The sequence below is a fragment of the Ylistrum balloti genome, unplaced genomic scaffold (genome assembly GCF_031769215.1).
Source record: "Ylistrum balloti isolate Yb309-2 unplaced genomic scaffold, AGI_CSIRO_Ybal_v1 Utg370078, whole genome shotgun sequence".
Lineage (NCBI taxonomy): Eukaryota > Metazoa > Mollusca > Bivalvia > Pectinida > Pectinidae > Ylistrum > Ylistrum balloti.
This window is the reverse complement of record NW_026782116.1, coordinates 750,457-777,304: the sequence shown is the minus strand read 5'-3', so window position 1 is coordinate 777,304 and position 26,848 is coordinate 750,457. Positions and strand designations below refer to the sequence as shown.

At 34.8% G+C, this 26,848-nt stretch overlaps 1 protein-coding gene across 1 annotated transcript in view; it reads left to right on the top strand.

Annotated features, from left to right (window-relative positions):
• The window catches only part of LOC132549826 (hemicentin-1-like), a 106,240-nt gene that overhangs the window by 26,626 nt on the left and 52,766 nt on the right, over nucleotides 1-26,848 (top strand). Inside the window, exons 3-18 of the mRNA XM_060213799.1 lie at nucleotides 1,149-1,378; nucleotides 7,450-7,572; nucleotides 12,472-12,643; nucleotides 15,782-16,006; nucleotides 16,284-16,471; nucleotides 17,865-18,082; nucleotides 18,297-18,418; nucleotides 20,415-20,598; nucleotides 21,091-21,182; nucleotides 21,327-21,593; nucleotides 22,076-22,200; nucleotides 23,640-23,784; nucleotides 24,269-24,451; nucleotides 25,050-25,145; nucleotides 25,778-26,050; nucleotides 26,427-26,714. Of these exons, the coding sequence (XP_060069782.1) occupies nucleotides 1,149-1,378; nucleotides 7,450-7,572; nucleotides 12,472-12,643; nucleotides 15,782-16,006; nucleotides 16,284-16,471; nucleotides 17,865-18,082; nucleotides 18,297-18,418; nucleotides 20,415-20,598; nucleotides 21,091-21,182; nucleotides 21,327-21,593; nucleotides 22,076-22,200; nucleotides 23,640-23,784; nucleotides 24,269-24,451; nucleotides 25,050-25,145; nucleotides 25,778-26,050; nucleotides 26,427-26,714 (2,931 nt within the window). The remainder of the gene's footprint in view (nucleotides 1-1,148; nucleotides 1,379-7,449; nucleotides 7,573-12,471; nucleotides 12,644-15,781; nucleotides 16,007-16,283; nucleotides 16,472-17,864; nucleotides 18,083-18,296; nucleotides 18,419-20,414; nucleotides 20,599-21,090; nucleotides 21,183-21,326; nucleotides 21,594-22,075; nucleotides 22,201-23,639; nucleotides 23,785-24,268; nucleotides 24,452-25,049; nucleotides 25,146-25,777; nucleotides 26,051-26,426; nucleotides 26,715-26,848) is intronic.

Here is a 26,848-nt window from a genome sequence, read left to right as displayed (position 1 = left end):
AGAAAAGGATCGCACCATTGGTCATAGTTAAACAGGAGAAAAATCTAGTAAGACTAAAGCACAAAAAAATTCTCCTACTTTACATATAATGGATTTTGATCTTGGACATAAAGTGCTTAAATTAGTGCTGGTTTGGAGCACCAATATTTTGTAACATCCCTTGGTTTACATGTAGATATGCTTGACCTGAAACAACCTGATATAGCTTATATCAATAAGTCACATGAACACATTGGGTCGGATGAAATCATGTACATTGTATTGCCTTCCACCATGAAAAGTCTTTTGTTGCACAGCTTACCATAAACCATGAATTCAACATACTGTATACCAAGATATTTTGGTCATTATATTAAAGAAATATATAAATGGAACAAATTTTCACCCCATCGTCACTTTGTCCTCCCAGTTCTTGTACAGAAAAGGGAAAAAAACCTATGGGTTGAAAATTTCATGGTAGATAGTAATATCTTTCAACACAACTTATCTGCCTGTTTGCTGTATTGGTAATGTGAATAGATATGAATAAATTTAACTATGAGTCTGTGTAGAATTTGACAGATATGGGGTAGGGATACATAGTACCTGAACAGCTGATGCTGTCAGAAGTGTGCTATCTCAACACTTTTTTACACACTTTATTTTTCCATGCCAAAAAAAATGTTTTAGAAGGTAGTTAAATAAAGAAAAAAGAAAAATAAAAGATGGAGTAAATGTTATATGTATGTGGACCTGAAACCATGTGTGATGCATATAAACATATGTAAATTCTGATGAATGATACAAGTTGTACTGGTGTCTGAATAATAAATTGTTTGTGCTAGTCATGTCACTGAAAACTGATTAAACTATTACCTATTTAAAAACTAAAAAATAATTATTTTTGATTTCAAGCAGAAATACTTGTATTTATTTTGGTTTAATTTTAGTACCTTGATTTCAAAATAGTTTTTGACCGTGCAAGAGAGTCAAAGTTGGAAAGCTAAAATTGAGAAATGAAAAATTTCATCACCTGGTATTTCACATGTATGATGGAGTAGATATTTCAGTTTCTTTTGTGAAGAGTAATAAGTTAATAATTATGACTTCATTAACATTGAAATAAGATATCTGACTAGGGATATGATTTCTTTTGTTGATTTTCACAGAGGTTGGCCCAGTACTGGTCACCACCAACCCAGAGTATTTCAAGGAAACGCTCAAGGACCTCTATGTCCAAGGTGGTGGTGACTGTCCAGAGATGTCCATCACAGCCATCAGTGAAGCCCTTGATGTATCCCTGCCCAACTCCTTCATCTATGTCTTTACTGATGCTAGGGCACGCGACTACAACCTCACTGATATTGTACTGGCACAAATACAAGAAAAACAATCTCAGGTATGTTGTCTCCTTAGAAATTTTCCTGATAACTTTTGTAAGTTGATATATGACTTTGATAAAACAAAGAACATGCTTGGTACCACATTATACATGTAGTTGTAAAATGTTTCAAATTTCAAAGTTTGAAATGGCCAAGAACATGCACATCATGTACACCATCATTCTTTTTGGTTTTATTTATTTAAGATTTCTGACACATTTTAAACTTACCATTTCTTGGGGAGTTGGTTGTTTATAGGGGTCAGGGACTACCAAAAATATGCAGGTCAACGTTTAACAAGACTGTCTATTTACATATTACATCTGGACAAGTGTTGTATCTGACAGTAGCTGACAATGTATTACTTATGTGGCACTTTGTTTTCTGACATCCAAAAAGTTTAAGAAAAACAACAAAGAAAATACTGACATACAGAATCTTAATTAAAACTCAGATTGATGAAACTAGGGCAAAATATGAAAGAAAGATTTATATGGAGACTCTAGAAAAAGTACATGGAGAAAAAGACCATTTGTATTGGAATGGTAAGCATCTTCTGCTTCATCAGTAACACATGCATGTTAATCTTGGTCAGTCTAAGTAAGTAATGTCATGTTCTCAAATGAGAACAAGGTAAACAACAATAGAACCACCAAGCAAACTTAAAAGCATATAAGGCATCCAACTAACATGGTATCTATAGTCATGGATCATAAAGGTTAACATTATCATAGGCATAAAGATTATTTTCCAGAAAAAAAATTAAAAAGGAAGTATTAGATTTTTATGATGCATGTCTCTAGTTAAATACCTTGTCCAAGTTTGAACCTTGTCCAAGTTTGTGTATGAAGATGCTGTAATCTGATTGGTTGGTGGTTTTAGATGGTGACAGTAGAGGGTATATACTGGGGATAAGAGTCTCATTCCTTTCCAAGACAAATTAAAAACAAGATCCCTGTAAACTTGATGTTTACTGCTCTGCCAACATTCAATAGTAATTTCATAAGTGGATAGCAACAAGTATCACATTTTTCTTTTTTTGAATGATAGAAGGTTATAGATTTGCTTTTAGTCAATTAGTTATTGTGAACGTGGCTTTCATATATCATTAAATGTTGTAAGAATGTACATTTAACTATCATATTATCTGCAAATAAAACCCTGCCTGCAAATAATTATGTTTCTTCATTTTTTGCAGTTTCATGAATTTAAAAATAGTAAGTTAAAAGTAGTAGGGGCATTCATTTTCTTTATTTTTCTAGCTTTTTGAAAATGGAAAACATTTGTCTAGTCATAACTGCTAATATGAGAATTAATACCATTCACTTTGATAATAAAGTTGTCGTCATAAGCATATATTGACTTGTGCAGAGTAATGAAACCTTTGAGTTTGGTCATTGACACAATAACCATGGTGAGTTGTATACAGTGTTTAAGTCAGGTTCCTGTGTTAGTTTTGAGGGAATCTAGGGAATTTTGTGCCTGATATCTGAAAGGTTGTGTTTGACTTGCTAAGTTTGGTTGGGTGATGTATCTAAGCTCAATTAAGGTGAAATGAAGCTTGAAACCTTCGCCTTCAGAGCTGATGACTTCTGAAGGTCACTTACATACAGATGTCTACAGGTCAGTGCTGTGAATCTGGTATACTAATCAATGAAACATGACAGAAATAGCTGCTCAACTTCAGTAATATGATTTTATAACAGAGGTATTGACACTGTAATTAGGGAAAATGTTCATATATTTCCTGTTGATAAAGACTTGAGTTACCACTCTTGGAATTTATTTTAAAATCGTCCATATCTTTAAAAAAACTCTCACCGGGGCTAGTATTTATTACACACGTCTCTTTAATTCAGAACTAGAAGAAAAGATAAATCTGATATTGCAGTTTTATGAACATGTTAGTAGTTATAGATATGGACACATTTATAAATTCATTTTTTTCATTTTGGTAAGTTCAAGAGAAATCGATACCTCAGTTTGCACAGCTCAGTATTTTGTGAAGATTTAGTATTTTCTATAAAGCACCTTATTATTCTTTGTGCATTAGACATGTCTCTTATAGTCTATGTATCAAACCAATAGTTTTTTTGTTTTATGTGTGTTTAGGGTTTATATGTCCTTGAAGTGCCATGGTCATATAAAGACTCCACCTGCAAAAATGTGAATTGTGTTCTATCCTAAGTGAAATTAGTGTTTCCTGAAAAAGGATGGTTTCAAAGTCAATTATGACAGTAACAAAAGCTTATGAAATGAATATAATGAAGTTCTTTGACATAATTACCTCTGCTTGGAATATGATGCCATCTTATTAATTATTTACTGGTTATAATATTGAATGAATGTCAAGCTCCTCAGCTGAGAACCTTCATTTTTGAATGATGATATGGTGGAATGCGGTTGATATCATGTTCCATTTATCATGGTTAAATGTGATAATAAGAGAAATGTGACATTAACTGTTAACATCAATATGCGGAAGTTAACTTTCTTTCGTGCCAAACTGACTTGTTTCTAATAGAATTTGTTTGAAGACAATAAGAACAGTGAATTTTTTTAACTTTAGTTTGTTTATTCCTTGAAATACCATATTTACTATCATAAATTATCATAAACAATCATGTTGTATTTTTCACAGTTTACACATGGTCAAATTTGTACATGACACTACAGTGTCATCAGCTGATATTTTGCTGAATTATCCATTCATCCATTACTGTTTATCTCTGCGACTTCAGTAAAACGTATCTGAAGATTGCTCGTCACAGTGGTTATTTTTAATGGCCAATCAGATGTCGTGAAACACAGCATAGGGAAAATCTGATTTTAGAACATATTAGTCACCTTCCTAATGCTCACAGCAATTTAAGCAATAAATGATTTGAAGAGATTAAAACGTCAATGTTCTGATATTATGACCAATTGGATTTTCAATTTTCATTCCGCAAAATGTTACCGGTAATTAACCTGAACAAGAAAAGTGATTATGATATCAGCAGAGACATAAGCTTTTCGGGGCACATGTGATAATATTCTATGTTCAATTAGGCCTCATCCTGACTTCATTTTGTGTAACTTGAAGTTCAAATCAATTATTTTAGCATCTTAAGCTTTGCATTGAGATATGTTCTTGTAAACTTAAAGATGGCAACATTCATAATGACCACATGACATGCCACAGTTTGGTGTTCCATGTCATGGGTTTTTGTAAAAGAATCAAAACAAATACGATTTATCATCAATCATTGTTCATGGCTGATGATTTTCTGAAAATTCTTTCTCAAAACAATCTTTTTTGTTTTCAAAATTGATCCTGGTATGCATACTACAAACTCATTTTGAAGACGTTTCAACAGCATGTCTGAGAAGTAGGGAAAATTAAAGGTATGGCGCCCACTCCAACATTGGTTACAATGTGACATGTTCCAAGTAACAAGGGTTTAAACTCATTTTAGCATTAGGAATTCTCAAGCCAATTAAAAAAACAAATGCACTAGGCTTCCCTAACCTAGTTGGATATTACAGGTAATCAGGTTGATCAATTGTTCCTGAGTCGCAAGGTGTACAAAAGTTGGCCAGGAGGGCAGTGACGATATTTACATAACACGGCCAGGTGTGAGGTATGGCCCTTCAGGCATGAATCCATAGTTCCTGTCCTCATTTACCTGTGATTTACCTGTGGTTTTGGTGATAGTCATCAAAATGAAGTGATATTAAGCATTGCCCACATGAAAATAAGTGACATTAACGGATGTTGGATTACTTAGAATATCAGTGTTTAAAGAAATCATGATATTAAGTGGAAAGTGACATTAACAGATATAAAATTCAGGGGTGTAATGATGTATTGAACATCCTTGATGAAGTAAGGAGTAAAGGGTATTGAAATTCCAGTTGACTACATATCTTGATGCAACCAACTGTCTTGTTCCATTGACCTAATGTTTACAACACCTAGACAATTTTACTGTACAGCATGGTCTCATGGTTGTATAGTCGATTGTGATAAAAATTGGGCTGAAAAAGCTGTAGTAAACTTTTAGAGTAAACAGCAGTCATTTCAAAATATTAATAAATGTTTTAGGATACTGTATGTTTGGTAATATTAGTGGGGGAATTTAATTATGATAAATGTGCTAAATTTGTAGTCAGTAAAGATAGCATGAAATTATATGCACAAGAATTATTTTAAACGAATCAAAACCTCAGAAAAAGGTATATTATTTGCCTATATGCCTACCCATGAACTTCTATAGCACATTGGCTCAGGACAAGACTTCAAAATATAAGTCCCATAAAATAACCACACAGTATGCAACTTTTAAATGTTTGTAGTGTCCAATAAGATGTTGATAATCAATGTAAACAGTGCCCCACCCACCTAAACAGTGTCCAAAAGAGAAGGAAATGAAGTCTGTAAAATTGAACTGTATAATCTCTTTGCTCACTATATGAGAGAAGAGATTTAATCTGGAATAATTCTTGAATGAATGGAACTCAGATGGTTGGAATAAGGCCTCCATGGGAACAGAGAGCAAGGCTGAATAAAGGACTATTAAAGTCCCTAAATCTAGCCTCCTTAGAAATATAGAGAGTTAGAAAAAAACATTACTGGTAAATAGAGGGTTGATAACATCCTCTATCCTTCAGAAAAACATGCAATGTTTGTTAGTGAAATTGAGTTATTTTTAAATTAAATGTCATTAAAAAGTATCAAGTCTATTCAACTGTTGTGACATCCAGTCCACTGAGGTATGGTAAAACTTGGCTGTTCTTGTTTATTTCGTGTTTTAGATATTTCTAATGAGGAAACCATACTAGCTGTTGTACTTCTACAAATCATGGATAGATGACCTCGGATCTCTAAATAGACATTTGTAATTTGAATAGGCGGGATGGTTATCACAGTTCAAAGATTATACTGAACAAGACTAGGGCATGTGGTTAGAACCACATAAAGCTACACATATTTTGGACAAATTGACGCTAGATGTGTTTATTTTCCTTCCAATGTCTCCACAGACTTTGGTCTGATTTGATTATGTAATGCATGTATGGGATTTCATTCACAGTTCAGTTGTAGTTTTAAAAGATCATTGTGAAATAAACAAAAGCTTGCTAAAGTGGTGTTATGCCAATATTCATAAAATGCAGACGTTGACATTTTTTGTGCAAGACTGAATACATAAATCTTGCAGAGTCAGTTAACTTTCAGGAATTAGGGATGTAAAAGCTCGCTAGTGTTATCAATTCAGTAATATTTGTTTCTGGTATTGTGACCACCCATGGCTTAGCGAAATGCGTTCCAGATTTCGGTAATGAAACTCTAACTGCTTGCTGGCCATATTACGTTAACTGTTTTTCAAGTTTTAAAGACAATTACTGAACAAAGAGTAGACCAATGAATGTAATTTAAATCATTAGCATTAAAAAACACTTGGCTGTAAGATTAATGTAATTTGTACATTTGCTCAGATAGTGCAAAGTGCGTGTTGCCCCCACTCCCCTTCATCTACCTAACCTCTGTCATTAATCAAGTCATGCTTGATACACAATTTATTTCCCTGTCTAAATGATTGGGGCATATTCTTATTATTATGTATTCAATATCTTCTCAAATTTAATCAAGAAAAAATAAAAGAAAAATCTTTAGAAAGTACAAGAAAACCCTTTTGTTTCATTGTATAACTATAAAATATATTTATATTACATTGCTAAATAGAAATTCATGCCCTAGCTGTTTTTACATTTTACCATGCCCATCTGTCCCATTCTTTCAGATCAATGTCATATCTTTAGAACCTCTCATCCGATTTGTGCACCTTAACATATTAAGGTAGTCGTGAGTCAAGGTTAACGATTCAAAGGTTGAATAAACCAGCATCTACAAATTCATTGATTGATGATACTGATATGCATGGGAAAGTAAGCATTTATGTTTTACAGACATTTCCTAACTTTTTGTTTTTTTTATTTCTTATTAGTGAGGAAAATGATATTTCAACGTAGTGGACATGGATTGTCATTTTACACTTGTAATGTAGATAATCTGTGCAGTTTGACCTAAAAATGACTTTGTTTACAGGTTGTATTTGTTTTGACTGGTGACTGTGGGGATCCTACACATGAGGGCTACAAAGCTTATGAGAAGATTGCCTCTACCAGCTCTGGACAGGTCTTCCTGCTTCGTAAAAACCAAGTCAACCAGGTGAGTATTCCTACTTTTGGCTGCAAAAAATCCTCAAAACTTGATGTTATTCTTGTTGCAAGTTTATGATGTAATATTGCAGTTATGGTATCCACTACACAGTAAAACACAGAGAAGTTGAAGTTGAATCAGCCATATTTAATTTTCAAGATCAAGAAGAGAAAAATCAAGGATTGAAAAAAACATCTGATGTATTCAATTCAAGCATGTTCTATACAGTGAGTTTAACTGAAGTTCTGGCTGCAACATGTTGCAGAAGATAGGTTGATCTTCACACCAATGTTGTAATGATTAATTTGCAATATACAAATTTTTTGTTCAAATCAATACACTTACAGAGGGACTAGTTAAGAGTTTAAAATTGGAAAATTATTTTATTATATCTGTTAATTAACTGCATGCAATTGGGTAGCATGACTTGTGGGACATGTAATTGTCACCTGATTGTATTGACACTTATAGGAGCCAGGTAACTTTGAAAAAGTTTCGGAAAGTGGTCTTTTTTGGTTTTTGGGGACACAAATGATGTTGATAATCACGTCAGATAGAGGGTTACTTAACTTAAGCCATCTGTATAATAATTTACATTGATAGAAAAAATTACTGTCACTTATGATAGGAAGTCGCTTTATTTAGGTGATCGCTAAGGTAGGTTTGACTGCATTTAGTTGATAGATTCCTGACATTAAAGCGGGAAAAAAAAGGTTGACTATATTCAAAGTCTGAGGGGTCAAATTTGTCCTCCAGAAAATAATTCATTAGTTTTATTTAAATAATAATTAACCTTAGAGATGAGTGAAAAAACAACTTAATGCAAATTGTAGTTTTTTTATGTTGGTTTAAATGAGTAAGTTGTATATAGCCACATTGAATGAGTTGGAAACATTGAATACTAGGTAAGCTTTGTATGTGCATTTGGCCTTTTTTTTTGGGTGGGGGGGGGGGTTGGTGTTGGTGTTGGGGGTTACTACTTTTGGGGTTTGGTCATCTCCTACTCTCTTACACTACTCTTCACTGGAACTTCATACTTTGGGTACAGGTTTGCCTTGATGAGGCAGTGTGTAATTTATCAAATATAGGTCGCTCTGTCCAACATTTTGAACTTTGAACTACAGCAGAAAAATGCTTGTTTTGCATATTATAATTTCACAAAAAGTTTGTTTAGCACATGATTTCAGATTGAATAAATGACTGCAGTTTCCATAATTGTCTTGTTTCCTATCAAGCAATTTGATTGCATTTCAAAAAAATCTTTAAAATTAAGGATGCTGATTGAGCTAGACAAAGTGGTAGAGGAAAGGCCTTAGATTATGCATTGTAACATTTTATTGTAATTTCTCCTGAGTGAGTGGATAAAGTAAAATTTGAAGTTTCTTCGATATGCTCTGTTATCCTCTTAAACTTTTTAATATCATTGAACATGAGAAATGTTACAAATTATAAAAATTTACTATGTCAACAGTACTTTAAAAATGCTGACAAACTGAAGCAGGTCATTGACATTTGCCACCTACCATATGTTTGGTAATTTGTTCTCCGCAGGAATATATGGTTTATCTGTTAGCTGAAAGCCCTTGTTACCACTGACAGGAAGTGGCAGCTAATAGTGTTCCTCATATCGTGTAAAAGAATGTTATCATTATTACTGTTGATAACATTTCATGGCTTCTTGTGATAATCAAAATGCATTTACCATACAGATAGGTACTAGCAGCTAGGTTATCTTTTAGCTCAAGGAACCACCTGTTCAAACTGGAGTTGTAGCACACAAAATTATGCATGCTGATAATAAATGATGGGCTATATTTTCTGATTACCTGACTTATTTCAAATCATTTTTTGGAGCTATAAGCAGTGATATGAGTGGTCTACTTGAGAGTAAGAGGTTGTAAATCATAGGAAAAGTGGATAGAATATTATGTATATTCTGCACCAGCTGTATAAAATGTTTTATCAAACAAGTACCTGGCATGATTATTAAATTCACTCCAATCAGTTTCTGTCGTGAACTTGTGTGATTATTCAGAACTAATAGTTGTTGTGTGGCCTGCAAATGAAAGTGAAGCAGCAATTTCACTTTTAAAGTTTTGTGTATAAATCAGTTGCTTCAACTAAACTTCGTATATAGCTAAATTATATGGTAAACGCTTCAACATAACTATTAAAAAAAATGCCTTTCAGATTTTATGGTCCAGCTTATAAAATTGGAGATATATAAGCTGGAATTAAAGTTTTTGTGTTCAGTTTCTCATTAAGTACAAGTGCAATTCCAATCAAACCTGGAATATAGAATATATAAGTTACGTTGTAATATGGACAACAGGACCAAATAAATTTCAAGAATATTTTCTTCAAGGAAAATTTTGCTACAAAAATTTGAAAAGTTACAGCAAAGTGTTCATGACTTGTTCTATTCTCTACAGGCTTAGTTTATAACTATATTGAAATAACCACTGTAAGATAAAGTTTTCCTCTCCTTTCTCAGTAAGAGTGATACACCATGACATACATGTATAAGTGTTGTTCATCATTTTGGATTCTTGGATCCTAAAGTTCATGTAATTTAGGCATCAAATATGAAAAAACCAAGAAATTACATTAAGAAAACAATCTATATCCAGCTTTACATACCTAAAAACACCAGGTAAATGTTGGATTGATAATAGTCCTTCATAATATTGTAAAAGTGATGGATTTGGTATTTCAAAATTCATAGCAGTTTGTTTTAAAAAATGCAGGTTTTTGATCAGTTCCTTCTTAAGTAAACATTGTACTTTTAACATGCAACATTTCAGTGTCTTGTTTCAGTTTTGATGTATGAATATCCAATGAAGTTGTTGAGATCTAGAGTTGATAGTGAACGAAAGACAGATTTAGATATTTGGGTAATTTTAAATGAGTAACCTAAATGAAGACTTGCAAAACTGAAATACATTTGTTGAAGTATTCTAGGAGAGTGGGTTGATGGAGGGTTTTTGAGTAAAGTTTTAAAAACAAATCACAAAGCTAACAAAACAAGAATATTCCTCTAAACTGTTTGCATGTTATCTACTTTTCTCCCACCCAGTAACTTTCATATAATCTTCAACTTCTGAAACAAATTACATTTTCCATTGTCACAAAGTTTTACATGAAAATGAAGGTTTGCCTTTGGCCTCAATTAAGGTACAAGATGGCCATCGAAAGAAACGCAGAGCTCCAATCATACTTAGTGAACTGGCTCAGGTGTGTTCTGAAATACACGTGTCAGTAAGATATTCAAAACATTTTCTAAAGAGTTTGTTTTAGTTTCAAATTTTGCTCCAATATACATAGCCCTCCAAAAAATCCCTGACACATTATTTTGACATCTCTGTATATTTAAGAATCTTTTGACAATATTGAAAATGTCGTAATTTCCTAAAAAAAATAATTAATTTGTTAATGACAATTGTTTTTTTTTTTTTTTTCCAAAATAGCTGGTTAGATACTTTTGTGACATTTGACTAAATAAAAAATATGATAATGGTAAGGCTCTTCTTACCTTTTGATTCGACTATGCCCAGCTTGATTTTTTAGCTCACCTGGTCCAAAAGACCAGTGAACTTATGCCATGATTTGGTGTCGGTCGTCCATCTGGTGAAGGGGAATCAATCATGTATACACCTTAGGTCTCGGGCTCTGCTATGGGGACATAATAAAGGTAATAGTTAAAATTCTTCAAAATCCTACTTCTGAAGGAATGATTGGATTTTGCCCAAGTTTGGTCTGAAGCATTTTTGGGTTAAGAGGAATCAATTTTATGTTAACGGTAGGTGTTGGCCCGAGGAAATAGAGCAAATTCTCAAAAATCCTACTTATGTAGGGATGATTAGATTTTGCACAAATTTGATCAGAAGTATCCTTGGGGGAATAGGAACAAAGTTTGTATAATTATTGAGAGGTGGTGACCAAAAAGGGAAATTTTGCAAGTTCTTTAAAATCCTTCTCCTCCATTAGGAATTTATTTTGCCCAAATTTGGTCTGAAGCATCCTTGTGTAAAGCAAAATTAATAATGTATAAATAGTGGGTCTCTGCCTCCTGGGGCAAGAGAGGCAGGGCCTGAAGGGGAAATAGAGAAAATTCTTTAAAATACTACTCCTCCTGTAGGAATGATTTAATTTTGCCCAAATTTGGTCTGAAATATTCTTTTGTGAAGGGAAATAAGTATTGCATAAACTGTGAATTTTGCCACCTGGGGATTTTTAGGGGTGGGGCCAAAAAGGGAAAAAAAGAGCAAATACTTTAAAATCCTACTCCTCCTGTAGGAATGATTGGGTTTTGCCCAAATTAGGTCTGACACATCCTTGGGTGAAGAGAAATTAATTATGGCTAAAAAGTGGGTTTCAGCCCCCTGGGGAAGAGGGCCAGGGCCTAGAAGGGGAAGTAGAGAAAATTCTTTAAAATAATTCGTCCTCTGTAAGAATGACTAAATGTCGTCCCAATTAGGTCTGAAGCATACTTGGATGAAGGGTAATCAATTTGTATAGTTGATGGGTCTCAGTCCACTGGGGTGGGAGGGGCTGGACCCATTAGGGGAAATAGGGCAAATTCTTTAAAATTCTTCTTTTGTAGAAATATCAGGTTTCTCTCCAAATTTGGTCTGAAGCATACTTTGGTGATGGTGGGTCAAATTTGGTTTTGGTTCAATTTTCATGAATGGTGAATCTGACTTCTGTTTGACCACAAAGCTTAGATCCAACAGGGAAATTATTATCATTATCATATTTGAAATTCACTGTTAAATGACTGAATAACTGAATTAGCCAGATGGGCGATGTAGGCCCTTGGGCCCCTTGTTTACATTTCAGACCAAGCTGAAAAATGTCTTTAAAGGTTTCATCACATATATAAAAGGATGTTTCACATCTGTTTCAAAGGTGCTAAACTTTGTGAAGGTGGCAGTACAAGCTCGCAAGGTTAACTTGATGTCTGTAGATGTTCCTGAATCCTCATCTCAGATGTATGAACTGCCAATCGATTCCAAACTACAAGAGATCACAGTATCAGTAAGCGGAGAGACTCCAGACATAGAAATTCGGGGACCTGATGGTAGGTTGAACCTATTTGAAGAAGTATGACAAGTTTCTTAAACATTTATCCCATGCCCAACCACCCACACAACAGAATCTTGCATCTATTTTTTACATTAAAATTGCCTCCAATCCCATCAATATGAAACACTCCATGAATCCATCAAAGGAATGTTAGTAACTTTATATTGACTAGAATGATTGGAAAATGATTTTCTGAATGCATCATTACACGATTTATTCAGAAGATATTGAGTTGAAATTATGTGTTGTATGAGTAATCAAGATTCTCTAAACAAAGGTTCTTCAGAAAGGGAGGAAAAAATGAAATTTTCAAATAAGTATTCATGAAGTAAATGAAAATTCATAAGCACTATCTGTGTTTCTGTTTGCAGTTGTAGATATAAACAAGTTGCCCATGTGCATGGGTGCTCTCCGTCATTCTTTAACCAAGATGCGTGGGTAACAAGAAAATATTGTGTAAATTTTATATTTGGTGAGGGGCCTTGGTTTTACATATCTAGCTAGCCACATTTCATCCTGGTGAATTGGTTCTTTATACTTAACACACATGTTATACTGTGTACTACATGCACCCTCCATATAAAATTTAATTTGATACATAGAGATTGGTTATGGAATATACTAATTTACATTAATTGATTTTTTTCCTGTAATTAAATTGCTTTAAACTATATTTAATTCTCTTTGAATACTAAATTTCGTCTTTCTCTAAAAAACGTTCCAGTATTACATTTTCCTTTCCTATTGAGTATCAAATTAAAAAAGTAAGTTTCATGCCTAAAACTCTATTCAGTAGTATCATTTTGAATAATATTTACTGATTACATAACAACTGTTAGGTTAGAGGTATGTTAGAGGTGAAATGACAAGTCATTTATTACAGTTAGTGATAGATATATATTTTCAGGAGCTGTAATCAACAGCATGCCACACTTATTACCTATTTCTCCATACTTCCACATTCACCTATCCTTTCAGTTTCAGCCTGAGAGACGGGGCCAAATATGTAAAAAACAGAAAATGGGGTTATCTTCATAAATCTTTTCTCTGCTTCTACAAGTAGCAGGGAGAAATAGCACAATAAATTATAACCATCAGCCAGCCCTCTTTTGAATAATTGAAATGTATGGACCTGGGGTCAAGAGATCAAGCAGAAGGGCAAGATCAATATTGTATACATGAATGTTATGTAAATATGTATTTATAAATTTTAATCTTCAAAAGCATGGGGTTAATTTTGACAAAATTGGGAGATTGAACACACTAGGACATGGGGATCTGGACACTGGCCCTGGAGTCTGGCCCAACCCCAAGGGACTGAGTTTCAGGGTTATATCTTTGATATAGTTGCTATCCCCACCTCATAACCAAATATAGGAAATCAAATGATAAAACACAATTAGGAAGTAAGAATTGACCTTATGGTCTTCCTTCAACACTAAAAGACTTAATTCCCGCACAATAACTCTGAACAGCATGTATTCCATTGCTGGGTATCAAACACAATGGTGATCTAAAAATTGAGCCAGGTGCCTGATCTTGACCATGGAATGGGATTTAATTCTTTAGCCTTGTTGAACATAGATATAACTTTGAAAAATTTGAAATCCCAAAACTATAAACATGCAGTATTCAGTAAACGTACAGACTTAGTGGCAATCTTACTGTAGTTAGAGTTTTTGCACTGAAAGTATAATGCTAAATTATGATGGCATTAATTGTAGCTTATATATACTGCTTATTCAGTACTGCTTGTTTGCCAAAAAGTAATCATGAGTAAAGTATGTTTAAAATACCATTGCTGGGCATAAAGATCCAGGTAAGTGACACAGGCCAGGTGGACCTCTTGTCTATTGATCAAAATGCTGACATCTGAAAATTGGCACTTGAACGCAGTGAAGTGCTACAGGATAAGTGATGTTGAGGAAAAAAATGGTAGAGCAACGATAGAGACAGGTGCATAATGTTTCCTTTTTCATTTTGTTTTAAACTCACAAACCACCACATTGTCATCATCTCATTGTTAAATGTACCTGATAACCTGAGTAACTGATCAGATGATGAAAGACAATAATAAGTTTCAGACATTAGACTAGTAACAAGAAGATTAAATTTGGGGTATGTATCAGGTAGAGGAAAAATGAACCAGCAGTGTCTGCTTTTAGTCATTTAGCTTTTTATTCTCTAGTTCATATTTAAAAAGTCTTGTGAAAGAAAATGATGTCCATTAAGGAGTAAGGATTCTTTGAACACATAGCAGTATATTATATTTTATTTGTGTAGAGAATGCTTGTTAATATGAAGATTGGAAAGTCCTAGTGTCACAATATTTGGCCAAAGACCTGCTAGCATGGTGTGTTACAAAGATATCAGTAAGCAGTTATTAATCGTGACAGTCACACTTGCATTGGGCCTAAATGTATTAAAAGTTTTCAAACAGTTTCTTAATATAGAGATCTTTGATATGATTAGGCTTGGAACATTCTTATCTTGTAGTCTAGATTCAGTGTACTAACAAATTAGAATAAACTCTTAATTTCCTTACTGTCTTGATCCGAAACATTCAGCCTCTAGGTTGCTGGAATAATTTAATTGGTTCAACCATCTTGGCCGATTTAATAAACCTCAAGTCAGGTTTAAACATGAACAGAGCAAGAACATGTTATGTCTGTAATGCTCATATCATGTAATGTAGTGTTGGATTGCATGATATGAAGATTTACAAAATGAAATTGACATTGAACAAGCTTGAAGGTCACAGATTTGTGTTTGCTTGCTGCTTTGAAAAACAGGTAAGACGTGTATATATATATAAGCCCATTATGTCTTTGTAGAGGAATCCTTATGGTGGAGAAACCCCAACAATTTCTTTAACAACTAATTTTTTGCCAATTGTTATCACTTCTGAATTATATAAAAATATCAGAAAAGTTTCTTATCTATTTATGTAATGCTTGCTTAAGTATCATATATATATATATATATGGTATTTCATAACTATCATGGTGTGCAATTCATAGGTGTCTTCCAATCCAGATTTGAAATTTTAGGGGGAAAAAAGAAGTTAAGTTTCTGAAAGTAGGTCACAAGTTCTTTCAGTTCAATGTGATGTACTATTTTTTATTGTCAACAGATCGAAAGATGACAGTGTTTTCTGGCCTAAATGAATTACTGGATCTGAGGAATGCAAAGGTGCTGAATGTCAGGGCACCTTCTGCTGGGCAGTGGACACTTTCCATAAGAAGTAATAGTGCCCACACTATACGTGTCACAGGCCTCAGCACAACTGACTTTGTGTCAGGTTTTTCTCGCTTTCCTACAAACGAGCTCTCTGAAACTGACCTGCGACCTCTGGGAGGTTTGTGTTTGATAATCAGTAAAAGAAAAATTTGACTTTTTCAAACAAAATGTTTTTAACTTTCAAATAATCATAGTGTCTAATCCTTACCCATTATATATTAACACTATTTGCAGATGCTGGATATGTATCAATTTTTTAAAGTCTGTTACAGAATAAAGATTATACAGATGGCTTCAACTATACAAATTACTTCTACCCTACTTATTGTCGATTGAATGTACAGTTTTTAGATATCAAGATGATTGTATTTTAAATTTGTCTCCAATTTATTTAGGTGTTCCTACATTCATGGTTATCAATGCTAGTAATTTGGAAGCTCCTGGATATTTCAACAAACTTGAGCTGATAGATCTTCAGGGCAATGTCCTGAAAATACAGGACCTAGTACAGGATCAGGACAGACCATATATTTACACTCTAGCTGAGCCTATCCTGCCTCCAAAACAATTCTTCTATGTCAAAGTAAGTGTCTTACCTCCAAAAACAAAATTTAATAAGCTCAGATACCATAAAATGAGGAACAGCATTTGATATTATACCATCAAAAAAAAATTTCCCATAGTTTTATTTCAGATGAGTTTGGCAGAGTGTGTTATGTACAACTTGACACTAATCCTTGGCGGTATAGGAAGTGTACAACTTGATACTGACCCGTTGATGTATAGAATGTACACATCATGACACTAACCCTTTGAAGTATAGGATGTATACAACTTCAGACTAATCCTATGAAGTGTATACAGGATGTATACAACTTGAAACTAACCCATTGGCAGTATAGGATGTAATCAACATGACACTCATACTTTACAGTGTATACAGGATGTTAACAAGTTGACACCAACTTTCGGCAGTACAGCATGTATACAACTTGAAATTAACCCTTAACAGTGTATATAGGATGTATACAACATGACACTAACCCTTGGCAGTATAGGATTTAATCAACATGACACTCATCCTTTACAGTGTATACAGGATGTACACAACTTGACACCATTCGGCAGTACAGCATGTATACAACTTGACACTGACCCTTAGCACTATATACAAGATATATTCAACTTGACACTAACCCTTAGCACTGTATATAGAATAAATACATCTTTACACTTACCGTTAGCAATGTATATAATTAAATACAACTTGACACTGACCCTTAGCACTGTATATAGGATATATTCAACTTGACACTTACCTTTAGCAATGTATATAATTAAATACAACTTGACACTGACCCTTAGCACTGTATATAGGATATATTCAACTTGACACTAACCCTCAGCACGATATATAGGATATATCCAATTTGACAATAACTCTTTGTAGTATACCATTGGATAAGTTGTATACATAGAAAATACATGGTCATTGCCTTAAAATATGAGCTGTATTTTGGCGAGGGTGAAGAAAGATAAAAGTGGCAAGCCACTTTGTCTTTTTGTACCAAGCCAAAATGCAGCTTAAATTTTAAGACACTGACCATGTAAACTATTTATCCTGCAACATCGATTGAAAATCAGATTATCGAAACTTTATGCTGACGTTTGCCTGATGACGTATGCAAAAATAATTGCTCCACACAGAAATATAGTTCCAAACTTTAATGGATATAACAGCAACTTTATGAATTTTGATCAATCAACTTGTTCATTCCAACTTGTAAAGTTGATTATTTCAACAACTGCTTATATTTTTAATTGTAATATTTAAGTAAATTAAAACAGTGAATCTGTCAAATTAATGCACATGCCAAAATAAAGCTGTTTTCCGTTACTGCCGAAGACAGAAAAAGATATAAATTATTTATATAATTTCATCTTTACCATATATAACCTTATTTTCTCATTTACAGGTGAGCGGAATAGATGATAAAAGGAACCCAATTCAGCGCTTGACCCCAACTGCCATCAGTCCTGTTCCTCCCCCTCGTCCTAACGTGTACATGCCCCAAGTGACACGTGGCTTTTATGATGCAACTGCCTATATCACATGTTCAGTACAGAGTCCTATTCAGTATAATGTGCAGTGGAGCAGAGGAAATGAGCCTATTGGAAATCCCCTCTTTTACAGGTCAATTACCCTGTTCAAAACTGTCTCAAATAAAAGGCAAAACATTTTGGAAAGAGAAAACTTTGTCGCTTGAACCAACACTTAGACCTTCCTATTTTATTGTTCCATCGTCAAATGATAGCATGCATTCCCTAGTTATAACTTTAAAATACATAAGGAAAATATTGGCAACAACTGAAAGTGTTTTAAAGGTTTTTATCATTCTCATTTATAGGGAATCCAGTAATGTGGTGTTGGAGTTACCGTATGTGGATGGGACTTCTGAGGGGAGCTATACCTGTAATGCTACTAATCTTGCTGGTTGGAATGCAAGCACCACATACCTTGATGTCAGTGGTATGTTTCAATAGTGACATATGACAATAGAGATAAGTAAGGACAAATCTGAGAGATAAATAAGCAGAATAGAGAGGTAACTGTAGTGACAGATCAATACAAGTCGTTAGAGGTAAGCCTGTAGTGATTGGACTGAGAGATAACCCTATAGGAACATGACAGAGAGGTAACCCTATAGTATTTAGAGACAGGTCAGAGAGGTAACCCTACAGGGACATGTCAGAGAGGTAACTCTTTAGTATTTAGAGACAGGTCAGAGAGGTAACCCTAGAGGGACATGTCAGAGAGGTAACTCTATACTATTTAGAGACAGATCAGAGAGGTAACCCTATAGGAACATGTCAGAGAGGTTACTCTATAGTATTTAGAGACAGGTCAGAGAGGTAACCCTATAGGGACATGTCAGAGAGGTAACTCTATAGTATTTAGAGACAGGTCAGCGAGGTAACCCTTTAGGGACATGTCAGAGAGGTAACTCTATAGTATTTAGAGACAGGTCAGAGAGGTAACTCTAAAGTATTTAGAGACAGATCAGAGAGGTAACCCTAGAGGGACATGTCAGAGAGGTAACTCTATAGTATTTAGAGACAGATCAGAGGTAACCCTATAAGGACAGGTCAGAGAGGTAACTCTATTTTATTTAGAGACAGGTCAGAGAGGTAACCCTATAGGGACATGTCAGAAAGGTAACTCTATAGTATTTAGAGACAGGTCAGAGAGATAACCCTATAGTATTTAGAGACAGGTCAGAGAGGTAACCCTAAAGGGACATGTCAGAGAGGTAACTCTACTCAGTGAAAGGACAGAGAGGTTACCCTATAGTGACTGAACAGAGAGATAAAGTATGACAGATTAGTAGAAGTTACTATGTAGTAACAAGGTAGAGAATTTATGCAAGCCAGAGAGGTTACACTGTAGTGAAACCTGAAGGGATAGGATAGAGACATAATCCTATAGTGACAGGACAGAAAGATTAAACTAGTGAAAGGACTGAGAGATAAACCTGTAGGGATAAGACAGAGAGGTTATGCTGTAATGAAAAGACTGAAGTAAACCTGAAGGGATAGGATAGAAAGGTAATCTATAGTGACAGGACAGAGAGGTTATGCTGTAGGGAAAGGACTGAAGTAAACCTGTTGGGATAGGATGGAGAGGTAATCTATAGTGACAGGACAGAGAGGTTAAACTGTAGTGAAAGGACTGAAGTAAACCTGTTGGGATAGGATAGAGATTTAATCTATTGTGACAGGACAGAGAGGTTACGCTGTAATGAAAGGACTGAAAGGTAACCTGTAGGGATAGAATAGAGATTTAATCTATAGTGACAGGACAGAGAGGTTATGCTGTAGGGAAAGGACTGAAGTAAACCTGTTGGGATAGGATAGAGATTTAATCTATTGTGACAGGACAGAGAGGTTACGCTGTAATGAAAGGACTGAAAGGTAACCTGTAGGGATAGGATAGAGAGGTAATCTATAGTGACAGGACAGAGAGTTTACGCTGTAATGGAAGGACTGAGGTAAACCTGTGGGGATAGGATAAAGAAGTAATCCTATAGTGACAGGACAGAGAGGTTACGCTGTAATGAAAGGACTGAAAAGTAACCTGTAGGGATAGGATAGAGACATAATCCTATAGTGACAGGACAGAAAGGTTAAACTAGTGAAAGGACTGAGAGATAAACCTGTAGGGATAGGACAGAGAGGTTATGCTGTAATGAAAAGACTGAAAGGTGACATGTAGGGATAGGATAGAGAATTAGTCATATAGTGATAGGTCAGAGAGGTTACCCAATAGTTATAAGTCTGAGAGGTAACATAATAGTGACGTTTGAGGAGAAATAACCATCCAGTGACTAGACTTTGAGTGTGATATGTGTGAGTTGAAACTATAAAATGATGTTGTCCTGTAATTATATGTCAGTGCATGGTGAATTTCATTGATGTCCAGTTATGAAAATAAGATAAATATATATGAAATAATTGTTTTATGTCAGAGCCACCCCCCGTGATTTCCCCGATGAGGAATAGTTCTGTACTACCAGGAGAAGACGCTGTACTCCATTGTCTAGTCCAGAGTACTGTCGAGTATAACATCAGCTGGTACCAACCCAATTCTGTTGAGTTTCTCTTCAGCAACAGCAAATACCAAATCTACAATAATGGATCACTCTTGATCAGGTAAAATTTTGAAATGCATTTACTTCAAGGGTGATATTCTGTGATATAAAGTCCTGAAAGAACCTAATCTCAAATTTTGTATTCTTTTTCATTGTGAGTGTGTGAATATTTTCTGTATGCTTCATTGATGAAGGAAATCGGAAATGTTATGGAACATTGACAAGAATATGGTATTCAGATCTTGATCTACCGGTAGTTTATATCATAGGAAAATTTTTTTTATTACATTTCATGAATAGATGTTCTACTTGAAGTTATCCTTTCTCTAGCCCCACTTTCAGATGATGTTGGGCATCAGAACCCCTTTGGGATCTCTGATTTATTTATGTTTTGATGTGAACATTTGATAAAGAAGAAAAGCAGAGAAAAAGCAGGTAGAAGAATACAATGCAGAATTGGAAAGACTACCAGGCATAAACTGATGCATGCAATCATTTTAAGTGAAAATGAGAAATAGCTGTGATATTTTTAATACGTTTATTTGTATTACAGAAACATTGGCCTTGAGGATGAGGGACGATATCTGTGTCTAGCTGGTAATGAGGGTGGATTTACCGAGGCACTTGTACATGTTAGAGTACAAGGTACACTTACCTTTAGTAAACAAAATACAGACACAGTTGATATTTAGTTGTAAATATTTTAAAATTGGAAGGAAAAATATAAGTGAATAACTGAAAAACAAATTACAGACCAAACAGCCCTTACACCATTATTTTGGTTTGCAGTGCCACCAAAGGCTGTAGTGACTCCTGCTTCTAAGAACTTTAAGACTGGACAGACAGTGAACCTGACCTGTACTGCAGAGGGCTTTCCTGCCCCAAACTTCTACTGGCTCCGGGACAACAAATTAATGATACCCAATGAGAGGATTTATATTGACGGTCCACATATTAGCTTCATCAATATGTTTCTTGGTGACCAAGGAGAGTACCAGTGTTTGGCAGAAAATCTCGCAGGAGAGGATATGGTGACGACCACTCTGATGTATATAGGTAAGGGGAGATAACTATATCTGTCTTTGATAGAGTGCTTTTATGAAATCTCTTTTTTCCCCATATATGGCTAAACCAATTTTCATGTTTTTGAAAAATATCACTAACAGCTTGACTGAACGTGGCACTGACCAGGTATACTGGTGCAGTATTACATGACAGCTTCACTTATCTGAACATTCTGTGCCTTTTCCCTGCCGCACTTGCAGGTGGGCTTTGTTGGAGAAAATTATGTTTCATGTTACAAACTTTGCAGATTTTTAGAAAATTTAATAATGAATAGCTTTGTATTAATCTCAAAGAAATAAATACCAAACTATATCATGAGATCAATAGCTTGAGTTTGCTTATATTGATTCCTTGACTTTAATGTTGTTTTATTTTTATTTTTTTTCCCCTTTACAATACTAAACCATTCTAACTGTTTAGTATTGTAAAGTTAAATGAGAAGTGAAAGCAATCTTGTATGATTTTTGTGACAGAGACCCCCCAGATATACCGATCAGATGAGCGGGTGCTGGTTGCCAGTGGTGACATGGCAGTCTTGGTGTGTGCAGCCAACGGTATACCCAATCCCAAAATCACATGGTTTAGAGGAGATGTCCAGGTGTGTTCTTGTGTTTCATATCAGCCATATTTCTGATTGAAATTTTAAATTTATGAACTAATTAGGGCCTTGCAAGATGTGGGTGCCCTTTATTAATTAGCTCATGTGTCAGTCTGTCTGTATCCGTCTGTCCTTTTTTGCTTTCTACATAACAAATTGTGTTTTTTGTCGTCAGATTTGCAACAAATGTGGTATGTGGCTTTATATTCATTAGACTTCACATGGCTTTGATAACCAGTGAAATCTGTCAATATTTGCAAGAGTTATGGGACTTTAAATGACGCACACTGACCACTTTATTGCTTTCCATTTATTATATATTTATTCAGTGGGTTTTATGTCCACTATTATGGCCTTTCAGCCTTTTAGCAGATGAGTTTACAACAAATTTACTTTTCTTTCCATGTGACAATTTACCTATTTGTTGTCCAATGTGCTCCAAATTTGGTATATGGCTTCATATTACATGGATCAGTGAAGTGCTTGAAAATTTGCAAGAGCTGTTGGACTTTGAATGCCAAAATTTGAACATTTCATTAGTTTCTGCACAATAACTTGTTCATTTGTAGTCACATTTCCTCAAATTTCTTATGTGGGTTTCTGTCAATTAGCCCTCACATGAGCTTGAAAACCAGTGTCATCCATCAATATTTGCAAGAGTTATGGGACTTTAAATACAGGATATATATATGTGTACCATTTTATTACATTCCACACACTGCATGCTTGTTGTCAAATTTTCACCAAATTTAGTAGGAGGGTTTATATACACAAGACATCACATTGATTCAATAACCATTGGAATTTGTTTATATCTACAAGAGTTATGGGACTTTGAATGCTAAAAATTTGGTGATTTTTTACCATTCTTCTTAATAAGTTTCATAGTTGTACTCAGATTTTTACAAAACTTGTTCGTCTCTTAAACAAGATGTCTTTTGAAGGTTTGATAACCAGTGAAATCTCAATATTTGCATGCTTTGAATGTTGAAAATTTGTAATTTTATGTCATTCCACACTATAACTTCTGTGCATGCTTTGTTGGACTTGGAAGGCCAATGCAAAAAAATTGGTGTATTGAAAAATTCAGGCTGTTGCATTCTGATTTCTGATAATTATTTCAGAAACAATATATAAATAAGGCCCTTCTCGACATTGGTCTAGTTACAAATTGACAGTGAAATCAATTGACCATACCAAATGATTGCAGTCAGGTGATAGATCATTAAAAGTTATGATATTAAATTTGGAAAATATCCTCTGTTGGATGTCCATGTTAATAATCATTTCCTAAATGATATAAAGAGAGATGAATCCTTTTTTGATAATCATTGCTAAGAACAGTCTCCTTTTCAGATATGAAGCAGAATGCATCTGTAGTAACTCTTGCTACGTACAGATTTCTGAGTTTTTTTGTTTTGTTTTTTTTTCTGTTACAGTTACGAAAGCTGTCCTATGTTAACATCACTGATGATGGGGTATTGATGATCCTTGGCACACAGCAACAAGATGGTGGCCAGTACCGCTGTGTTGCCACCAATGAAGCGGGAACAGACTCTGCAGAGGTTACACTTGAGGTTGGATGTAAGTATGTAGGCATTGTCCAGGTCAGTAGGAAAACTTGACTTGGAATTGTCAGTTTGGAGAAAAAAACAGTTCATTGTTGCAGATACATCAATGAAATTTTATAGATATATGTAGGATCACAAGACAGTGATTCATTATCAGTTATTAAGTTATTTACTGTAGGTCTTTGAATATATAGAAAGTTGGTTAGATTTAAATGGGGTAAGACAAAGCTGAGACAGTTGTCCAAGATAGGTCAGTTGGTGGAACCTTGGCATATGCAGCCTTGGGTGAAGATTCAAGGAGCACGGTTTGATGTTCTTTTCTTGTGGCAGTTGTGTTTCTGAGGTAGCTGAAAAACAGACTGGCCTGTGCTGCTTTGAGCAATACACTTACTTGCTTAGAATGGCATGCGATAATCAAGGCAGTGTCTCTCTATAAATTTCCTCTATATTTGAATGTTGATGGAAACAGAAACATAAAATTGTGTTGAATTTTATAGCTGAGCCTCGTATCACTACGCAGCCTGCTAATATTGGAGCAGATATTGGAACCAATGTCACTATAAATTGTGAGGCTACAGGACACCCACCACCTAAAATCTACTGGAGGAAAGAAGATGGCACTATAGTTACAATGAAGGGCCGTTTTACTCAACTCCCAACAGGCTCTCTGTCAATTACAAGTAAGGTGTTCAGTGTAATTGATAAAGTTTTGTAATGTCAAGTTAGTTACCTTAGTTATATAGAGCTTAAAATATATTGGCATAATTCAGTTTAGAATTCACAAAACTCTTATGGTTAATCTGTTTATAGTTAATTAGTCACAAATACTGAAATTCCCGATGATTTACCATATTTTCTAGGCTATAAACCGCACCTGAGTATAAGCCGCAGCTGGTTTTTAGTGAATTTTTCTATTTGATCAGCACACTTACTTATGAAGTGGTAACCGTTATGTTCACCAAAATTTGTTGATATAGCAGACAACAGAAGGTAATTTATCAAGATCATTTGTGAAACATTTCATATAAGTTTGCAAATTGCTGATTGTTTCATCCACATATAAGCCACATCAGTATATAAGCTGCACACCTGATTGCTGAGAAAAAAAAGCTGGGGCTTATAACCCAGAAAATATGGTAGTAGTATTTCCTGCAAATAAACATGTTGACAAGTTTTGAGTGTAATTAATATATTTTTCTTGTAGATCCCAATGGTAATATTGTAAGCATGCTTTGATTAAAATAATTATCATTGCACCTAAGATATGTCTGTCCCCAGATTTGAAGATGGGTGACCAGGGACGGTACACATGTGTGGTTCAGAACGAGTTTGGTATGAGGGACATATCTGCTTATCTGACTGTCACTGGAATAGGTAAGTTACCTTGGAAATAAGTAATGTTTCAGTTACTCAACAGCCTATTATTTATTGCCTTCAATCAATGAATCAACTATAAATTCTTGTTAGGGCTTTCCAAAAAGCTTTTTATATTGTGAAAGATACTTCAATAATCATAATATTGATATATATATTGACAAAACTGACAAATGATACCACATTCCCTTTTTGTTAACTATTAAAATCTGTTCATAACTGTTGTTAGCTGTCTTTCACTTGAAAGTAAGGTAGCTCTTATTATTCTGGTTTTTATCATTACAATCTTAAGAATTTTCATCAGCTAAGAAAAAGACCGCATACTACAGAAGATCAGATCTTGATTTCTGATAGAAAGTTTTAGTTAAAACTTCAACCAAGCATGGTATGATCTCCCACTGAGGTCCTTAAAATGTTTCATGGAGTTCATTGATGATGCAGATAATGATAAAAGTAATAAGTTAGCTTGGGGTTGAAGGCCTCAAGTGTTCAATTGGATAGAGTTCATGGTTTAAAATGTAAAAATGGAATTTCGTCAGACTTAATGAAAAAAAATGGTGTGTTATCCAGGGATATGAAATACATATAAGAATGAAATCATGGTCACTAATATGTGACTGGTTCTGTTGTAGTGCGTCCTGTGATTGCATTTACCAATCCATTCATTGAGGTAATAGAGGGCAGTGATGTCGAGTTGAACTGTATGCTGCTGAGAGGAAACCCCAAACCTATTCTCAACTGGATCAAGGATGGTATGGTGGTACAGCCCTCAGCACGTGTAACCCGACCTTTTAACAACACAGTTCTCATTGGGGACATCCAGCAGGACATGGAAGGAGATTACCAATGTGTGGCTAGCAATGTTGCAGGCAACTCTACATACACTGTCACTGTCGATGTCCTTGGTAGGATCTTGTTTGTAATCATGAATACTTTTTAGGCTTGTCCTGTATAATCTAGTTTCTGAGCTCCATCCTGACACTATTTGTCTCTTGAGTTTCTTATTTGGCATGTGGGATCATCTATCTGAAGTGGTGTGTAATGTATCAAAAGGACATGAGTGGGCATGAGTTCTCTTGTCGTATATTCTTGGCAGATAATTTCATATTCAGTAGGGAACTAATTTGCTACATTGTCTTGTTCCATTTATGATAATGATATCATGAAACACTTATTTGTTTGAAATATGTTTTCCCTGAAGATCTTCATATTCAAAGGTTTAGTATATATCTGTTTCTAGGTTTTAACATTTACAACCACATAAGATTTACTTTATTTTAGTCCCACCAACACTGCGTTCAGATGATGAAATGGACACCCAGGACCGATTTAGTGTAATAGAGGGAGACTCAATCATTCTGCCGTGTAATGTTGATGGGGATCCACCTCCAAGAGTTACATGGTTCAAAGATGGCAACGAGATCCTTCTCACAGACCCATCTTACTACTTCACAGAGGATAATGCTCTAGAGATATTTGGGGCAGAATCAAGTAGTACAGGGACTTACATGTGTGTAGCATCTAATGTAGCAGGGGAAGTGGAAAAAACTGTCACACTCTTTGTGGAGGGTGAGTAGTGTGGTTTAAGTTGGGCAGCAAATTTTCCACTGCTGTGAAAAACATTTGAAGTCATTTATGCTTGTTAGTGAACCTCACTTAAAATGTTGCAATTATTGTCTAAAACAATTGGTTACTTCCATAAA